The sequence below is a fragment of the Chiroxiphia lanceolata genome, chromosome 9 (assembly GCF_009829145.1).
Source record: "Chiroxiphia lanceolata isolate bChiLan1 chromosome 9, bChiLan1.pri, whole genome shotgun sequence".
In the NCBI taxonomy this organism is placed as follows: domain Eukaryota; kingdom Metazoa; phylum Chordata; class Aves; order Passeriformes; family Pipridae; genus Chiroxiphia; species Chiroxiphia lanceolata.
The window spans coordinates 15,960,762-15,979,810 of NC_045645.1; the positions used below are offsets into that span (position 1 = coordinate 15,960,762).

The following is a 19,049-nucleotide window of genomic DNA, read 5'->3' on the forward strand; positions in this document are numbered from 1 at the left end:
TCTCCCGCGGCTTGAGCTGTTTAAATGCCGGCACCGAGGGGGCGGCTGCTGCCTAGGGGTCGGCACGGCCGGCGCCCCGCAGCGGGGGGCTGTCAGCCGGGCAGGCACACCGCGGTGCCGGGAGCTGCCGGCAGGGGCGGTCAGGTGAGGTGTCTCTGCGGTGCTCGCGGGGCCGGGTCGGGGCCGGGCGCGGCGCTTTGTCCGCCGCGGCTCCCCCGCCCCGCGGCCCGGCCGCGGCTCCGCCGGGCGCGGCCCATTGGCTGCGGGGCCGGTAACGTGACACGGGCGGCGGGCGGGGCCGCGCCCGAGACGCGCCGGTTGGAGCCGGTGCCTCGCGCTGCGCCGGCGGCTGCCGCGCGGACCGAGCGAGCGAGCGCGCGGAGCGGGCGGTGCGGGAGGGCCGCTCCCACCGGTCCCACCGGCACGGGCGGGCCGGCCGGCACGGGCAGGGGTGGCGGCGGCGGCGGCAGCAGCAGCAGCAACGGCGGCGGCGACGACGGCAGGTAAGGGAGGGGCGGAGCGGGGCTTTCCGAGGGCGGCTGGCGGCTGGCTCTCGCCGCCCCCCGGTTTTCCCGGGGCTGCCTCTCCGCCGGCGGAGCAGGATGGCGCTGCCGTCCCGCGGGGCGCCCGGCGCTGCCCGCCCGCTGTCCCGGTGAGCCTGCGCGGCGGCCGCCCCTTCCCCCGGCCGCGGGGCCGCTCACCTGCCGCGGCCGCGGGGCTGCCGAGTCGGGGGGCGCAGAGCGGGGCTGTGCCCGCCCCGGACCCGCGGGCGGGGCTCGGCACAAAACCGCTCTCTGGTTTGCGTAACCGGTATCTGCGTGTCCTCGGGTGACCCGGGCGCTACAGGTCGCCTGGGGCCGCCTCCCTCAGCCCCGGGCTCGCCCCGCAGCTGCCACCTTCGGCCCCGGGTGTGGCGGCGGCACCTGCCCTGGGGAAAGGGGCAGGCGGGTGCCAAGTCCCAGCCTCCCCGGAAGGGAGAGAAGAGTTAAACTCAGTGTTGAGGCCTGGCAATTCTGCGTGTCGAACAAGAAACAGTCCTCTTTTTTGTTCTCTTCCTTTCCTCTGTCTGGCCAATGCATTTCTCATGCTCAGGAAGTCAGCGATCTTGTAGCAGCTCTTGCTTCTGCTTGCACCCTGGCTGAGTTGCCCTGGCGACACCAGGCTTGCTTTGGGCCCATCTGTTCAGTGGTGAAACTGAGGCACCTTCCTGGCTCCAGTTCAGAATTTGTCCATACTGAATGCTGCAATGGACCGGTTCTGTAGGATTGATTAAAGGGGACTTCCCTAAAGCTAATTTTATGTTAAGAATGTAATTAATTATGTGATGAGGTAAACTGTTTGAATTGGCCTATAATGTGGTCATTTAAAAGCATACCTTTGAGGTAGTCCCAGAATAAGCTAGGAACTGTGTGGCCACTTGTGGTTTCAAGTATTTAAGCTGCTGACTCCCAGCTTTCCTTATCTGTTTGTTGAAGGGATAAATAAGGTGAGGTATAGTTATTTCTAGTGTCTCAGAATTTTTCCTTACGTACCTTCCTAGCAGGAAGGGCAACAGATCAGGGCTTATTGATCTGTCTTATTTAATTTAAACTATCAAGACGGGGGTGAGAGCAAAGCCCATGAGGTTTAAGTAGTGACATTTTAAAGTACTTGTAGAACGTAAGTATTGTCTAACTGTGTGTTTTCTTTACTCTGTGTAGCTCAGCTGACTGTGTGGGGAATAGAAGAGTTATCCTGAGTGACTTTTCGTCAGTATCTGTGGTGCTGAGCAGGGCAAAGGACATGAAATGAAATGAGAGTGGAAAGGAGAATGACTGTAGTAGAGAACCAGTAGTTAGTATATGGGGGGTTTTTTAAGGGTTTTCCCCAGTGTTTAGAGCATTCTGTTGTAGCTAGATAACAAAATGTTTATCACAGAGTTTTACATTAGCATATGTTATTACATTCTACTGAATTTTACATTAGCATAATGTAACTGACTTTCGGCTTCAGTAGGATTCATGTAACTTCCAGAAATTTGCAGTATTAACATGCTTGTTCCCTTACACTTTTGAGAGGAGCGAGTTGCTGGTCTGACTTGTATTTTTCTTCCTTTTTCAGGAAAACAGGATTTTCATGGGGAGAAAAAGAAAACTGCCTTTTGTTTATAGCAAGTTACCAATTCAGCTACTGTTTGAAGTTAATGAAAGCATGTTGAATAATTTTTAGGCAGGGACCAACAATGCTAAAGAAACATCCATCAGCATTTCAGCCTTGTAAAATGAACTTGATAGAGTAGTATGTCACTGTCAAATAATTGTTTTTCTAAGGGGTGTCTGAAGGGTGGTGGAGGGGGAAATCCTAAGTTCCTTTAGCTGCTGCTGTGCCTGATCTACCTGACGTGCTACAGGTAGCAAAAGAGACTGTGGTACTAGTAGTACTATTTCAGCTTACAATACCTACTGCTAAAGCCTTAAAGCTAGGATTAGAAATGGATGTTTCATGTGACTAAGGGGGTAAGGTGTGGTTTATATGGATCTCTGTGCTGCCTATCTGTTTCACACTGCTGTCTGTATTCTGTGCACTAACCTGTGGGCGGTATTTATCCTTTCTGTTTCAAAACAATGTGTTTACACACCTTGAAATAAATAATGTGAGTGCATTTCCATCATAAGGAAATGTTCCAATATTGTAAACTGGAATGCAATTTATTCTACTGGAATTGAGAATTTGGTTGACTGTGAGAAACCAAAGGATTGACAATGCCAGGGGGCCAGTGATGCCAATAAGAATATGGTAGTAACACAATCTGGTTGCTGCTAATTGTTACAAACACTTTGTTTCTTTGGGTGATAATAGTTTGAGTTGTGATTTTAGTTTAATGGAAGCAATGTTTCAGTTTTGTGGCACAGCAGCTATAAATCTATGGTCATTTAGTTTACTCAGGCTTAATTAAAGTGACATTGATTTTAGAGCTCTTACTTCAAACCCCAGAAAATGTAACCCCTTATTTCCCAAACATTATTGCCTTAGTTTTGGGGGAAAATATCAGTAATCTGTGAATGTTCAGGTTGTTTCACTATTTTTTTCACTATTTTTCACATTTATTTCACTATTTTTTGATAACTAAAGTTCATTTGCATCCAAATGTAAAGGTCTACTGATCTGAAATTGAAGAATTGCACATTTAGATTTTAATGCTAAAGTATTTGTCCTTTAAACTAATTTTCCATCTGAATCAAAACAGTCTTGATGTGCATTTGTTGTGTAATTCAAAATATTTGAAGAAGTGAGGGAATTTGGACATTTTTAACTAAAACCTCTCTGTTTCTAGACTCTGTTTAAATTATTTACAAGACAAACTATCATTTCAAACCCATGCCAGTGCAAGTGTGAAAATGATTATTACTTTACCCGTGCCTTTGCAGTACAGGAAAACTGTTTTCCAAGTGAATACTTTTTATTAAACAGTAACGTTTAAATACTAACTGTGGTGACACTGACTCAAAGTTAGGAAAGCACCAAAATATTGTTTAACTGAAGTGAGATGGGATATGTCAATACTCAAGTGTTTTACTGAAGAGGAGTTAAAAGTAGTGTCCGCTTTGCTTCAAAGTATTATTCGGTTTCTTACAAGTATGGGGTTAGAGGTTTTTTACTTCAAAGTTCTTAATTGATTCAGTTGATGATAAAACCTTGACTCTTGTTTTTGAAGTTATTAAACTTGGCTTCATACCAAAAAGTGTTTTTCTTGTAGTAGTGCTGTTTGAAAAACCTTACCCGCTGTTCGGTCTGCTCAGACAGCCTACTCAGAAAAGGAAATTCTGCGCAGTAAAGGGCTGTTGCACAGCATACTTGGTCTTGATGGAAGTACACAGGGTGAACATAGGTCCTAAACTAACTTGGTGTTTGTTCAGGAGACAAAGAAGGATTACTTGTGGATTTACTGTAGAATTCAAGTCTGATCACTTGTTTGCGGTTCTGAAACTTAGCATTGTCCCGGGAGATGCTTCTGATAAGCACAGCACTGCTTTTGGCTCTCCTGATCCCATGGGGATGTGCAGCTCTCGAACCGTAGAGTTGTGTTTAGGTGTTGGTATGTAATTTGTGTGTAGCTATCACACAGTATGTGCAATGGGAAATTTGTCTTTCAGTCCTTTCGTTTTATCAAATGTCAAATCCAAACTCCCCTGAAATGAAAATGGAATAGGGTTTTACCAGTCCTCCAGCAGAGTGCAAGCTGGCTGCATAATCACCTCAACCTCTTAAGTATCTTCCTATTCGTATTACTCTGCATTATGTATTTATTAATTGGATAAAGCAACCAGATACCTCTTCTTTTCTTTCCTTTGTTTAGTATGGCCTGTGACCTGTCTCCTTTTCTGTGAACTGCTTGTAACTTTTGTGAAATTACCAGCTTTGTTTTTGCTGACATGGTATGGAGTCACTCTGGAAGTTGTTTGGGTTTTGGTTTGGTTTTTTTTTCTGTAACCTAGATTTAATCTCTTACACTCCACTTGTTTAGAAAACCATTTCATTTATCAATGAAATGCACCTACTTGGTCTGGCTAGCTCTGTTTAATTTTTACAGGTTGAGCACCAGATTTTTTGAAAGGAAGAAAAAAAAGCCATGAATTTGTAACTGGATTTCTTTGTTTCTTTAAATATGTATGAAGTTCTTGTTTATATTTTTGTTGGATCTGTCATACCATGAACCTGTCTGGGAAGATGTTGATGAATTAAGTACATTGCTGTGAATTAAGTACATTACATCACAAATCCATTAGCATTTCATTAAAACAAAAGGTAGGCTTGCATACAAGGAAATAACTGATAAGTGCTTTGAATGTGCTTGGCTTCAACATTATTTGTACAAAAATTCTCTTGTACTGCTTGGGTGCTGGTTCTGCTTGTATCCCTTTTTTTGAGACTTAACATACACTGACTTTCTGTTGCATTAATGTGTGTACTTCCTTATGGACTGTCTAATGCCAAGCTTAAAAATACAATTCTTTAGTCTCTTAGAATCACAGAATGGTTGAGGTTGAAGGGACCTCTGAACATCACCTGCTCTGAGCCCTGCTAAAGGAGCTTCACCTAGAGCAGGTTGCACAGTGTATAGATACTTTAGAGTAGTAGGAATACATGCCCCTCTCCTACATCTTATTTAATACTGAAGGTTTTGTTAACTTGTAAGTGTTAGGGGACCAAAAAAAGGGGAAGGGGGGCTGACAGAGAAGATAGTGCTTTACTTTACATACTAACTTCTTTGTGTTGAAAATGAGTGAGATGTGATCAGATTGTGTGGTGTCACATAATGGATATTTGGGACTTGTTCTTTGTTATTACTTCATGAGAAGTTCAGAACTGATGTTCTGGAAAAAAATCTATATGGTTTGTTTTGCACCGAAAGGTGCTGGTCCATGATAATCTCAGTGAGAAAGATACTCAGGCACTGTACAGTATAATTAGAAATGTTTTTTATTGGGTTTGACACTATAAAGAAGGAGAATAGTATAAATAATCTTACATCTGTTTATACTGGGAACACAGACTGTGTATCATTGACTGAGCCTTTAATCCTTGTGGAGCACATTGTGCAGACTCTGCCTGTGGACAGGGTTACCTCAGTTTGATCAGTCAACCTATTATAGAATTTTCTTACAAGAAAACAACTCTGTGCATCATTTCTGCTGTTAACAAGGAAAGACATTCATAAGAGAACTTCTTGCAGTAATCCCAGGTACCAAGTGGGAGTTTACCTGCAGACTTCTTATGATCTGGCCAAATTAATCCCGTGGACAAAAGATCTGCATGGCATAGGTTTGAACCTGTTAACTGCCCAGAGTGGATCACTAACACCTCAGTGTACCATGGTCTTCCACTCAGAACCACTACAATTTGTTATACTTTTTTATTTTTAAAACCTTATGGAATTCTTTCCAATAACTAAAATTGTTAATGAGGTTTGCTATGTTTCTTTAGGAATTGCCAAGGAGACTCATGATAGAACTCTTTTTTAGCGGGCAATACCAATGTGGAGTTTTGGCAGTCTTCCTATAATTTCCTTTTTAAAGTGGAATATGTGAAATGTACAACTGCTTGAAGAAATGTAAATTAATGGAGCAAATAAAAAGAGTGCTAGAGTTTCCAGTGAGAACACAAATAAGTTAAATTACTTGTCAAATATTAGGATGAAACAAGATACGTCGCTATTGTATGACCAGTACAAATACAAAGCACTCTCTTCTAAACAGATGCTTGTGTTGATGTTTATTGTAGTCAGTATTTTAGATGCTAAGAGGTCTCTTAAGTTAAAACCTTTTTTTTTTTTTAATGTGTGTTTGAGTTAGAAAACTGTACAGCTTTAGTGTCTCAGTATTAACTGTCGCTTACTGGAAATGTTCAGATTTGATTCAAAGTCTGGGTTCTGCTTGTTTGGGGATCTGAGAAAGCACCTTGGCTATAAATACATTCTGGGCAAGTAGACAGCTTGCTGTAAAAGCAGTCAGTCACATCGATACAATTACATGCAAAACAAAGCTGGTCTACCTTTCATTTTACTGTAGTTATTTTACCATTGCATGGCTTACCTGTTTAATTGGGAAACATACTTGTTCAGAAACTTAGGTTTGTACCTGCTTGTCAGTTCTTCTGCATTTTGGTTTTCAGAGTTTTTTGTGTAAACTGTTTTTCTCACCTACCATCTATTTGGTTATAAACTTCAGTTTAAGCAATCTCTTTCTCGCTAGTACAGGTCTTTCTAGGAGCATAGGTTGTGACCTATTTCGGCTACAACACAGTCCTTAGCACTTTGGACTTAACTTGAGGAGAGGCCTGGAGAAAGTGCTTTTACCAGTCAAAGTATTTATATATGAATTTGTATTTAAAATTGCTCTACAGGATAGATTAATTAAATTAATTAATTTAGTATTAAATAAAAAGCACATTTAACTTTTGAATACGTATCTTATAAAGCAACTTCATTACAGAGTTAAATCTTCAAAGTAGTTGACTTGGTTTTTTCCCTCCCATCTGCTATTCAGAGTTAAACTCAAGTAACTTTATGCACTTGGACTGACCTAACTGATACGATTCATTATTATGTGGCCTACAGGTGTGTAATTTTAACTACCTAGGCAGCTGGAATGTTTGAAGATGATGCATCTCCCCAGTGAGTGTTTGACCAGTGACATATTTTACAACCAAATTTGACCTCTTTACTGGGTTTCCTTGAATAGAGAAAAGGCTCAATACTTGGCTATCAATGATATTTAGTGAGAACTTAATATGGCTCAAGGAAGACAATGGTCTTTTCTGGAGTGCTGCAGGCATAGGATGGAAATGCATAATGTAATGTATCTAATCTTGCGCAGTGAGATATGAAGAGTAAATCTTATGCTTTTAAAGCAAGTCAAATTGGAGTAAAGCATATTTTCAATTTAGATTATACTGCAGAATAAAGTATTTTTTCTTGCATTAAGTGTACCAGAGAGAGAAAGAAAGTAATAAAATAAAGATGTGTACTCTGAGTTCAGGTGAAGCTGCCTTTAGGCTGTGGGGTTTTTGCCTGAGGCCTTTTGTATTGAACCTGGAAATGTTCAGACTTTTAGGTAGTTGAGGAAAATGAAACATACTTGCCATGTTGGACTCCTATTCTTCTCAGCTTGATGAAGGCGTGGTAGTGGTAGAGATGAGTAGTAGTTGCTTGATTTTTGCCAGATTTTTTATCAGCGTATGTGCTGTGCAGTTAGCTCTGAAGCAGTAGCAGAGAAGAGTAAGCCTGGTAAAGTAAAAATGTAAGTGTAGCCTAACTTAATAAATTTTAAAGTATGTTTACAATTTTTTCCCCAGGAATTATTTGGCTATATAGTTTTACGTAAGCCTTCTCCAGAGAGCAAGGACTGCTTCTTAAACAGTATAAAGCTTTGCTATTACTGTTCTACATCTTATGTTCCTGTCTTGAGAGTGGGAGTGTTTAAGAAAGGCAAGACCTCTAGTTAGTCCAGGTACAGATGGTTGAGATCGTCTGTAGTTGTAATTACAGTCTCTGAGTGTTTGGAAGGAGTTTAGGTCTTGATTATTTGAGAGGCAAACTTGTAATAGTGTTAGTGCCATTGTGAACATCCGGTGCTTGAGGAATATGCTGGTTAATATAGAATGTTGGAATGTCTTTGGGCTTATTTTAAATACAAAGGGATAATCACTTATACATGTTTAATTATCACCTGTGACCTTCTTCAGAAGGAACTGGAAAGAAGCTTTCTCTAATCTTGTTTGTATGTTCCGCATTCAGTGGAATACGGATTCAAAAACACAATCCCCATCAAAAAGGTCCTACAACTGAATCTGCCTGTGCTCACAGGTGACCAAAGTACAGATTCTGAAAAACCATGTATCAAATGCAGTGTTTGAATTCAGTAGTCTACTGCTTAAAAAAGGGAGAGGCAGTTACCTGACTGCTTCTGCTAAAAGCAAGTATGACAGTATCATTCTTTATGAAGTTCAGACTCGCACCAGAACTCTTGCAGTACCTGGCTGTTTGTTTTCAGAGAATGCCTGAGAAAGGAAACAGTAGCACAGCAATAGAAGGGGAAGGTTTTGCCAGGAAAGATCTGTGTTGGGTAATGAGTGTGTGTATGGGTAGAGTTTGTTTTTTTTTCCTTTGGGAATTTTCATGAGGGCTTATTTGCAAGTGGAGGCTCAGGCTGTGCATGTGAAACCGTAGGCAGGAACTAGGCATCCCATAGGGGAGTCTCAAAGCTGCCTGTGAAGCAAAACTGATTGTGTGTTTAGTTTATTATTGAACTTAATGTTCCATCCAAAACTTTGGAAACTAGCTAGAAGCTAAGTTGGTGCTGTAGTTCAGGAATCACTTTTGATAGTAAATTGATAGAACAAACATGTTTGCTAAAAATGTCAGCATCTCCTTATCGAAGTTGAGAAGCAACTACTTGAGTCTTAAGAGATTGGCTGAAAATTTGGTGACTGTGTTTCTTTGAGGGAGAGGGGGAAAAAGCAAGATAGAGAAGCCACAGGAATACCTCTCAGGATATGTTTTAGTTGTATAAATCTATTTTGATTAAATTAGTGTGTCAGAAACACCAGTTGAATACCCTTTGAGGAGGACAAGCAAGGCAGATACCTTGCTGCAGAGCTACCCTGAACTAAATGTGCCTAAAATTACGTAAGCAATGACAGAAATGCAATGTTAAGTAACCTTTTGGCAGCTGGGGGTGGTGGTGGGTGTTTGATGCTTGTAGATAGTGTTTTTCAAAATAACAACCTTTTATTCACATTCTAGGTATGTTTCTATTGATCGGATTTAATAAGTCTTGAAGTAACTAAAAATTGCCTAGATGTTAGTGATCTTTATTACTTTATTTTTCTGGCCTGTATCTCTGCACTGGTCTGGAGTAACTCTCCTAAAGTCATTATTTTGCCTGGGGCTAAACTTCACTCTCTCATCTTCTAAGAAAGATTGCCAATTGAGTTAGGCCATTTTGAAAAGCTCTTATGGCTTTGATATGAGTTGAAAGCTGCTGGAGATGAGGTTTATCAAACCCATTACAGTTCAGCATTATTCCATTTGATTAGTCACTCTTGGCATACAGACAGGATTTGAAAGAAAAACATCTTTAGCAAAATTATCATTAATAATTTACATGTTTACATTACACTTGTATGTACTGTGTATGCCTCTGATGGGAAGCTTTATTTCATATATATAGAATTGTAATGGATACACCTGCTTCATTGGAAGGCTTCAAAAAGTAGCCATTCACTAGTCCAGAGTTCAAGTATTTAAATACTTAGTGTTGTGACACTTGATTTTGCTAGAAAGTCTTGTAATACCACAGCAAGAATGTAGTCTTTTTGTCTGAGATCTGTGATAGGCACTAGCATCTTTCCAGTGCAAGGTATAGAAGTGACAAAGAAAGCATTTCATAAAAACAGACCTCACAAAGTTACACAGGTCAGTCTCACTTTGAGTTCTCAATCTCTACAAAAAGTAAACTTTTTTTTTTTTTTTTTAGTATTATGGCATTGCTTGAAGGGGTACTGGGTGATGCGTATTTTCAGGTACATGGTTTTCACAGAATTGGCTTAAGTTTCGTTTTCTGTTTTCTTTTCTGTAACTTTTAGGGAAAATACTTTATCCAAGAGTTTTATTGTACTCTGAATTCTATCCTTTATACTGAATAGGTATGCCCTACTCCCCAAGAATGCTCCAATAAGCATTTAGTTATATCAAATACCTTCTTGAAACATTAGTATCTGCCCAAGTCCCTGATGAGGTTTACATGATTGTCAGGAAAAGAAGGTTCCCATCTTCATGCTAATTAGGTCTCTCACACTTTTTTAAGCCAGTTCAGTGATAATTTTGACTTTTCAAATGTTTCTCATTGTTGGAGTCCAAATATTTCATGATTTGATGACAGTTTATTTTCTCTCCAGGAGTGTATTGGAACCATCCAGTCCTCCTTCAGCTGCTTTCCCTTGAGTGGGCCTGGTAAGTTTTTACATTCTATTACAAGCAGCTTTGTCAATGCAACAAGAGTTATTTTCAGTCATCCTTCGCTTTTCAAATGTGAATGTGGAGTAAGAATAAGGTTCTACCTTAGTTCAGCTATTGTTTGACTTTTTACAACAATTCATCACCTCTGTTTGGACTTGAAATGTACAGTACTAATATATTATGAACATGAGCTGTCAGTGTGCCCAGGTAGCCAGGATGGCCAATGGCATCCTGGGCTGTATCAGGAGGACCAAGCAGTGATTGTCCCCCTGTGCTTGGCACTCATGAGGCTGCAAATCCTGTGTCCAGTTCTGGGTCCCTCACAACAAGGAAGACATTGAGGTGCTGGAGCGTGTCCAGAGAAGGGCAGCGGAGCTGGGGAAGGGTCTGGAGCACAAGTCTTAGGAGGAGCAGCTGAGGGAGCTGGGGGGCTCAGCCTGGAGAAGAGGGGGCTAAGGGGGGGGACCTTATCACTCTCTACAACTCTCTGAAAGGAGGTTGTAGTGAGGTGGGGGTCGGTCTCCCAGGTAACAAGTTCATAGTTATTTGGAAAAAAAAACCACATTACTTCCCAGTTGAAATAGGGCCTAACTGTAGGCAGTTTCCTTGAGGGGGGGAGTGGTTTGTGTTGATGTGACTGCAAAACTTTGACTTCACATTCTGCATGATCACATATGAGTATGTACTGTTCCATTTTATGTAGCTGTAGCAATGCAGAGCTTAATGGATCCACAATGAGGCAGCAGTTCTAATGAAAGCTGAAATGTTTGCTCTTTATTTAGTTTAAACCACTAAAAATAAGTATATTAAATGTTTTCTCCATCCAGAATGAAGACAAATGTAAAGATGGCATGTCCAAGGAATTTTAAAAGGTGTAGACCTCCTGACTGAGCAGTGCTGTGTAATTTATTCTCTTTAATTAGTAAAGTAAGTATGACTCAAACCTTAAATGTGACATTTTTATATATAAATTACAGTATTGAACAATAATAAATTGTGCTAGCTTAATTTTCGTTCTGTCAATGTGCTTAATTGTCTTGATGGGAGAAGATGGGGAATTATATATAAGAATATGTAATGCAAAATATTTTTTGGAGAGTTTGTTATGTATTTTTTAAATTGGTTAGAATTGTTTAATCTGGTAGAAAATTCTAGATTACAAGAGACATCATGTTAATGTATCACACTGAATAAGAAATCACTTCTGTTATTTAAGTTTAGGATGGTGGTGAAGGACTGCAAGTAATATATCAACCACTTCTTTAACTTATACCTGCTTGTTGCTTCTACTTGAACAGTGCCCAAATATATTTTCTCCTAATCTCTGATGCTAGTTTCACTGTTTTAAGTTTTTGTATTCCAAGTACCTTTCCTTAAAATAAATCCAGAAGATGATGGTTAGGGTCAGGTGCCAGGAGTTCTTGGATCCTTTTGCTATGCTCTGGAGGCTAGGCCAAATGTTACACATATTTAAAACTCTGAAAACAGTAATAAGCTTAAAGTGTTTAATGGTGAGATAAATTGTTTTTTACAATTCTCTGACAGCGTCCTTTCTTTTTTTTTTCCCTCTACCAGCTGCTGTTCTCTCACAGGCGAAAGTCATGATCACGCTAACAGACCTCAAATGTTTAGCAGATGCCCAGTCATCCTACCAAATACTAAAACCATGGTGGGATGTCTTCTGGTATTACCTCACCATGATAATGCTGCTACTTGCTGTGCTCGCTGGGGCCCTCCAGCTTACTCAAACCAGAGTATTATGTTGTCTTCCTTGCAAGCTAGAATTTGACAATCATTGTGCTGTGCCTTGGGATTCAGTTAAAGCCAACCTTAACGTGTCGGCTGGCTCTCCAGCACCGATAATCATCCCGCTTAAAATCCAGAACTATCTCCATCGGCAGCAGTATTCCTATATCGATGCAGTATGTTATGAGAGAGAGCTTCACTGGTTTGCCAAATTTTTCCCATACCTAGTGCTTTTGCATACCTTTATTTTTGCAGCTTGCAGTAATTTCTGGCTTTACTATCCTAGTACAAGTTCCAGGCTTGAGCACTTTGTAGCCGTTCTTCAGAAGTGTTTTGATTCTCCATGGACAACACGTGCCCTCTCAGAAACAGTTGCTGAGCAGTCTGCGAGGAAGTTGCCAACAGCCAAATCAAAAACAGTGATTTCATCACCTGCGTGTTCAGGAGACATAGGGGCCAGCAGACAGTCCCTGCCATATTCACAACCTGGTTTGGAAACAACAGGAAGAGAAAATTCAAGTGTTCTTGACAAAAAAGAAGGGGAACAAGCTAAAGCTATATTTGAAAAAGTGAAGAAATTCAGACTCCATGCCGAAGAAAAGGATGTCGTATATACAGTGTATATGAAACAGATTATAGTGAAAGTCTTTGTAGTTGTCATAATAATAATTTATGTCCCCTACTATTTATCATTTATTACACTTGAAATTGATTGTGTAGTTAATGTTCAAGCCTTTACAGGCTACAAAAGGTACCAGTGTGTTTATTCGCTAGCAGAAATTTTTAAAGTTTTGGCTTCATTTTATGTTGTTTTAGTGATCTTCTATGGATTAACTTGTACTTACAGTTTGTGGTGGATGTTAAGAAGTTCACTTAAGCAATATTCTTTTGAGAAGCTGAGAGAGAAAAGTAATTACACTGATATACCTGATGTAAAGAATGACTTCGCATTTATTCTCCACTTGGCAGATCAGTATGATCCTCTTTATTCCCAACGGTTCTCAATATTCCTGTCTGATTTGAGTGAAAATGAACTCAAACAGATAAATCTTAACAATGAATGGTCAGTGGAAAAACTGAAAAATAAACTAGTAAGAAATTCCCAAGACAAGACTGAACTTCACCTTTTCATGTTAAATGGTCTTCCAGACAGTGTCTTTGAACTGACAGAAATAGAAGTCCTAAGCCTGGAACTTATTCCTGAAGCCAAACTTCCTTCAGCTGTGACTCAGCTTGTCAATCTCAAAGAACTCAATGTTTATCATTCATCACTAACAATGGATTATCCAGCAGTCAGCTTTTTAGAGGAAAATCTGAAAACACTGCGCTTGAAATCTAGCGAGATGGGAAGAATTCCATTTTGGGTCTTTCATCTAAAAAACCTACAAGAATTGTGCTTAACAGGATATTTCATGCTAGATCATCACAACTCCATATACAACGAAGGCTTTCAGGGGCTAAAAAATCTGAGATCAATTCACTTGAAAAACAACCTTTCCCGTATACCTCAAGTGGTTACAGATCTTCTGCCTTCTTTACAACACTTGTGTATCAACAACGAGGGAAATAAACTGATAGTGCTAAATAATCTGAAGAAGCTGGTAAACCTGAGAACCTTGGAATTAATCTGCTGTGATTTAGAGCGCATTCCCCATTCCATTTTTACACTAAACAATTTGCATGAAATTGACTTAAAAGAAAATAATCTCAGAACGGTGGAAGAAATAATTAGTTTTCAACATCTTAAGAACCTTTCTTGCTTAAAATTGTGGCACAACAGTATTTCATATGTCCCAGTGCAGATTGGTGCATTATCGAACCTGGAACAATTGTATCTAAATTATAATAATATTAAAAGTGTTCCATTGCAGCTATTTCTTTGTAAAAAATTACACTATTTGGATCTTAGCTATAATAAGCTAACCTCCATCCCCGAGGAAATCGGTTTTCTGACCAATCTGCAGTACTTGGCTTTGACAAAGAACCATGTAAGTAGAACTTTGAATTACTACTCAAAAAAACCCCAAAAAACCCCACCAAAACTTAACCTAGTATTTTTTCTGGAACAGCCTCTGGCTCAAAATGATTAAAGTAAACCCAGAAAGCTGAAAAAAAGGCGTGGTGCTTGTTTAATTACTAAAACTTTGGTATCAGCAAAGCTCACATAATACTGCATAAGTACTGGTCTGTAAGGGCTTTGATCCAGAGATAGTACAGGTTAGCATGGCTGCAGAAACATGTCTTCCCTTTCCCTGCAGCTGTCTATCCTATGTAGTATTTTAATGGAAGTGAACAATGGTAAATGTGAAACGAAAAGATGTAGTAAATCAACAGCTAATTGATGAACAACTCAACTGTCCCATTGGGAAGAGGGAAATAATTATGGTTGGTAACCTTATCAGCAGTGCTAAACTGTCTGGCTCATTAGTGTGGTGCTCAGGCTTGTGACTTCAGACTTCTTTTGAGGTTTATAATTGTTTTGCTGGTGAGGTTGGGTTTGGAAGTTATATGTCAGTAGTGTGGAGCAAGACTCCTGAACTGCACAGATAACTGCTTGTAAAGGTTTCACAACACAGGAGCTGGTACTGTCTCTCTACAGTCTGTTTGTCCTTCATTAAATGACCCTTAGGAGACAGTAGCCTTTTTATCTCCTCTGCCACCTCCACTCCTTTGCATGCACTCCTTTGCATGTAGTTGTGTGCATGCACACAGGTATATGCTTCCCCTTCCATGCTTGTCTTGACTTCTGCCAGTAGCTTTGTTACCAGAACAGGTACAATAAAACCATTGTAGTGCTCTCAAGCGGTTGATCACATAGTGATAGAAGCATTACAGTCTTCCTTTTTTCTTATCCTTTCATAAACTAAGAGGATTTTTTACCCTAAAAATACAAATGGTAAATGTCAAAACATGCAGCTGCACATAGGCTAACAACTTCTAATGTACTTTATTTTTGTTCTTCTCTTTCCTTTTTCTAGATTGAAATGCTGCCTGATGGATTATTTCAATGCAAAAAGCTGCAATTTCTTCTTCTGGGAAATAACAGTTTGATGAATTTGTCCCCTTTTGTGGGCCAGCTGCCGAATCTTGTTCAGTTAGAGCTCATTGGAAACTATCTTGAATCACTTCCTGCTGAACTGGAAGAATGTCAGTTCTTAAAGCGAAATAGTCTAATCGTAGAAGAAAGGTTGTTAAAAACACTTCCACCTCGTGTAAGAGAGCGTTTGCAGACATGCTCAGATAAGTCCTAAGTTTAAAATGAAACTGCATCATTGCATTCTACAAGTTTTTTGCTTAATATCTCTCTAAAGACCTGTATTGGTAGAGAGAAACAAAGGAGAGAGAACAATTTATAAATCAGTCTTAAATGCATTGAACTGAATTGATTGTATTGGAAAAGAAAAAATTATTTAGATTCAAACAAAAAATACAGGCTTTTACAGGTAAACATGTTTGAAAAATTTGAAACATAAATTGTTGGTTAGGTTCTACTGATTGGAAGAATTCAGTTAAATGCTTAAGGTACTATTGAAATAGAAGAGCTGATTGCCTGGCTATTGTGAGAGTGTACATACTTTTTTCCTATGAGAATTTTTTCTGTTGGTAGTGATGATTTTAAACAGTTTCATCTCCTGCCATATGAAGTCTAAGGACTGTCTGGAATTAGTTTCTAAATATGAACTCTTCTCTAACTAAGAATGTATTAAATTAAGAGTTTAAACTATTTGAGCAGTTTAATTGCATGAGGTATACTGAAAGTAATTTTGCAACATAATTTTTAAAGCTTTTGACAAGTACTACGTATTAATCTGATAATTGTGGAAGATGCTATTTGAATCTTGCTATTAAATACCTAGAACCAGTTTCAGCATTTTGTCTTAAAAATAGTAAATATAAAATAAATTGTTGCCTAGAAATTGGGAGGAATCAGAAGAATCTGAAATAACTGTTGTACTGATGTACCAGATAACCAGTTTCACATTACTGATCTTCAGAGACAATGGTGGTGAACAGAATGCAATATAGTTGCAAAGTTATCTTCTGTATGTTGTGAGCATCCCAGGTGTTAGTGTAGTGTATGTTGCTGATTAATATTTTTATAACTTTTCATTACTGACTGCCTCAGTGCCGCTTCTCCACACCCAGTTAGTGGGGAGAGGATGAAGGAGGTTTGTTTTAGATAGGGACAGAAAGACACAGTTAAAACAAACTAAATAAGCACACAGCTTATAAGCACTTGGGAGGAAAAGACAGGAAGCATTATAAGCTGTGCCTCTCCTAGGGATGTAATAATTTCATAAATTACAGTGGTGGGATAAACTCTTATGCCATCCTTAATACATGCAAAACTGGATGGAAATAAAATGGTTCCTGACTTCATTCTTCTGCTGTGCGCTGTTTTATTGTATTTGAAGTCTTAATTCTCATGATGTTTATCATGTTCACTAGAAACATAAGTTATGCCCCTGGGGAAAAAAATAGCATGCTTTCCAAAAATATATTTGAAAACTTTGTTTTTTAAAAACTTTAAAATAATACAAAATCTCAGTTATGGGTTAAACAGATGATGCAATTTATGCTCTTAATGACTTTGTGTTCATGAGTTTGCTAACTATGCATTCCAGTTTGTAATAACAAATCATCACAGATAAAACTAGTTTTAGTACTAGACTATTTTTAGTCATCTCTTGCTCCCATTCCACTGCCAGTTTTGTGGAGTGTAAGGTTTATTTCAAATGAAAATCCCCAAACAAGTCTGATCAACGTGGAAGTAGGCGATATCTCTGCAATAGCAGTGCAAGAGGTGCATGTTTAATCACTATACTGATGGCATTCCAAAGACCTTTGTAGTTGGAGCACTTTTCTTCTCAGGGAACCAAAATGTGGTAAAACTATTGTTTTCTTTGTAGTTTTAGAAATGTTTGGTGTAAACTGGTTTGTTGTGTTTGTGTGGAGACCAGTGCTGCTGGAACAATCTTTCATAGTGTCTGTTTATAACTCCTTTCATAGTGTCTGTTTATAACTCTGTCAACTAATTTTGAGTTGTATAATAGTCCCATAGGAATTTACATGGTTCACCAACAGAGCTAGTTGTGGTACATGTGATTAAGCCAGAGTGCATTGATGTGGCAAGATTTGTGTTAATAATTGCAATAGGCCTGTCTGGACTTCATAACTTAACATTAAAGAACACTTTATGCCAGAATTTGACACGCAAGACTTGCAGTCTAATAATTTTTAAAAGATTAAGCAAGCATTTTCTTTAAAGCTTTTTTTCTAGATAGGAAATCTGTGTTGAAAATGTAAAACAAATAAGTACCTGACTTGGCCAATAGCTTCAACTTTTTAGCAGTGCATCTGTCCTTTTCCATAATCAACCAAACTGATGAAGGCGAATAATAATCTTAAACATGCATTTTACACTCGTTCTATCAGGAGTTAAATAACAGAAATAACTTGGAGAAAGGTACTTCGTTTCTAAAATGTGTAACCTCAAAGGATTTGAGGAAACACTCAGAAATGCATAAGAATAGTGACACTGCTTTATAGGTTAAATGGGTTACATTTTTTGCAGACTTAAATATTGGTTCACTCTGTAGCCCCTCAAGAGGGTTACATTATTTTTGCTGCATGTTTGAGTGTTTATAAAACACCCAGACAAAACCCAGGAAGTGTAAAGGCTATAATCTCTAGCCTTGCTTTCAAACCACAGTGTGCCTTTACTATCCATTTTGTACCGTGAAACCCAATCCAAGTGCTTAGAATTGAGGGTGGAGACAAATGTAACTGAATTTCTTGAATCCACTTCAGGCATTACCTTAATATTCAAAATTTCTTCAAAATGAGGGGATTTTCAGGGAATCAATATATAAATCCACTGTCAAACTTTGTACAATAAGTATTGTTGGCATCTAGTCTTTGTATTAAACATCACTTCTAATCAAAAAAGGCTTTTCAACTTGTTTGTGTTGTATTGTGTTTATGAACTTTGTATTGTGACCTTCCGTATCATGAACATTTTGTTAAAAATTAAATTTTTTTTTGCATTACAATTCTATGAACTGTTCTTTATTTTACATATGAGACATTGCATTTAATGCAAAGCTCAGAAGTCTGCTGCCAGTTATCTGTACCTATGTGCAACCAGGTTTGTCTTCCACAGGAAAGTGTGAAGATAGTGAACAGCAGTGGGAAATAATATTATGCTCCATGTCAAAACAGTTTTCGTATTCTGAACTAGGAGAGAAGTTCCTGTGTTGACTTAGAACTAAGCTTCCATCTTAATTGTTGTTACAGAACCTTTTCCAAGTCTCTCTCTAATTTTTGTGAGCTGGGTAAGTATCAAATGCAGCCTGGAATTGTACTGGGAGAAGTGGGTTAGCAATGATTCTCTTCCCAGCTTGGCACATACAGCTGTCGTGTGGCTAAACTGCCATAAATATTGCTACTTGTAGTAAATCATGAATGTATATAGGAGCCAATCCTGAAAGCAGGAGGCAGTGCACATCTTCTAGGAAGGATTTTGCAGGACTTTAGGTATTTCTGGAGATCAGGAATTGATCAAGTTCTCATGCTTCATTTGGCCTTATTGAGCGGGCAAGTCCCTCAAATGTGCAAGCATGGTAATGCATTTCCCAGAGGGAATGTGGAGACTGTGCAGTTCACTTGCTGCCATGATAGAGCTGACAGGTGATGTAGGAAGAAGCAAGCAGCAATACTGCAGTCCTGTATAGTTGCAGGATACATCAATGTCTTAGGAATTCCTGTATTTGGAGAAGTCTCCATCCTGGTGGTGCATGAAGAG

The 19,049-nt window shown here is 39.4% G+C and overlaps 1 protein-coding gene across 2 annotated transcripts; it reads left to right on the plus strand.

Moving 5' to 3' along the window:
* The first annotated feature begins 367 nt into the window (after positions 1-367).
* LRRC8B (leucine rich repeat containing 8 VRAC subunit B) lies at positions 368-18,297 on the plus strand. 2 transcript variants are annotated; one of them, XM_032695993.1, is made up of 5 exons: positions 368-503; positions 10,438-10,492; positions 11,326-11,425; positions 12,074-14,249; positions 14,288-15,199. In XM_032695993.1, exons 4-5 carry the CDS (start codon positions 12,100-12,102, stop codon positions 14,289-14,291), a joined length of 2,154 nt encoding a protein of 717 aa, XP_032551884.1. In that variant the 5' UTR covers positions 368-503; positions 10,438-10,492; positions 11,326-11,425; positions 12,074-12,099; the 3' UTR covers positions 14,292-15,199. The 2 variants fall into 2 exon arrangements, with proteins under 2 accessions (XP_032551884.1, XP_032551883.1); XM_032695992.1 differs by lacking the exon at positions 14,288-15,199 and adding an exon at positions 15,223-18,297 and having other exon boundaries at positions 370-503; positions 12,074-14,232.
* Positions 18,298-19,049: the final 752 nt, after the last annotated feature.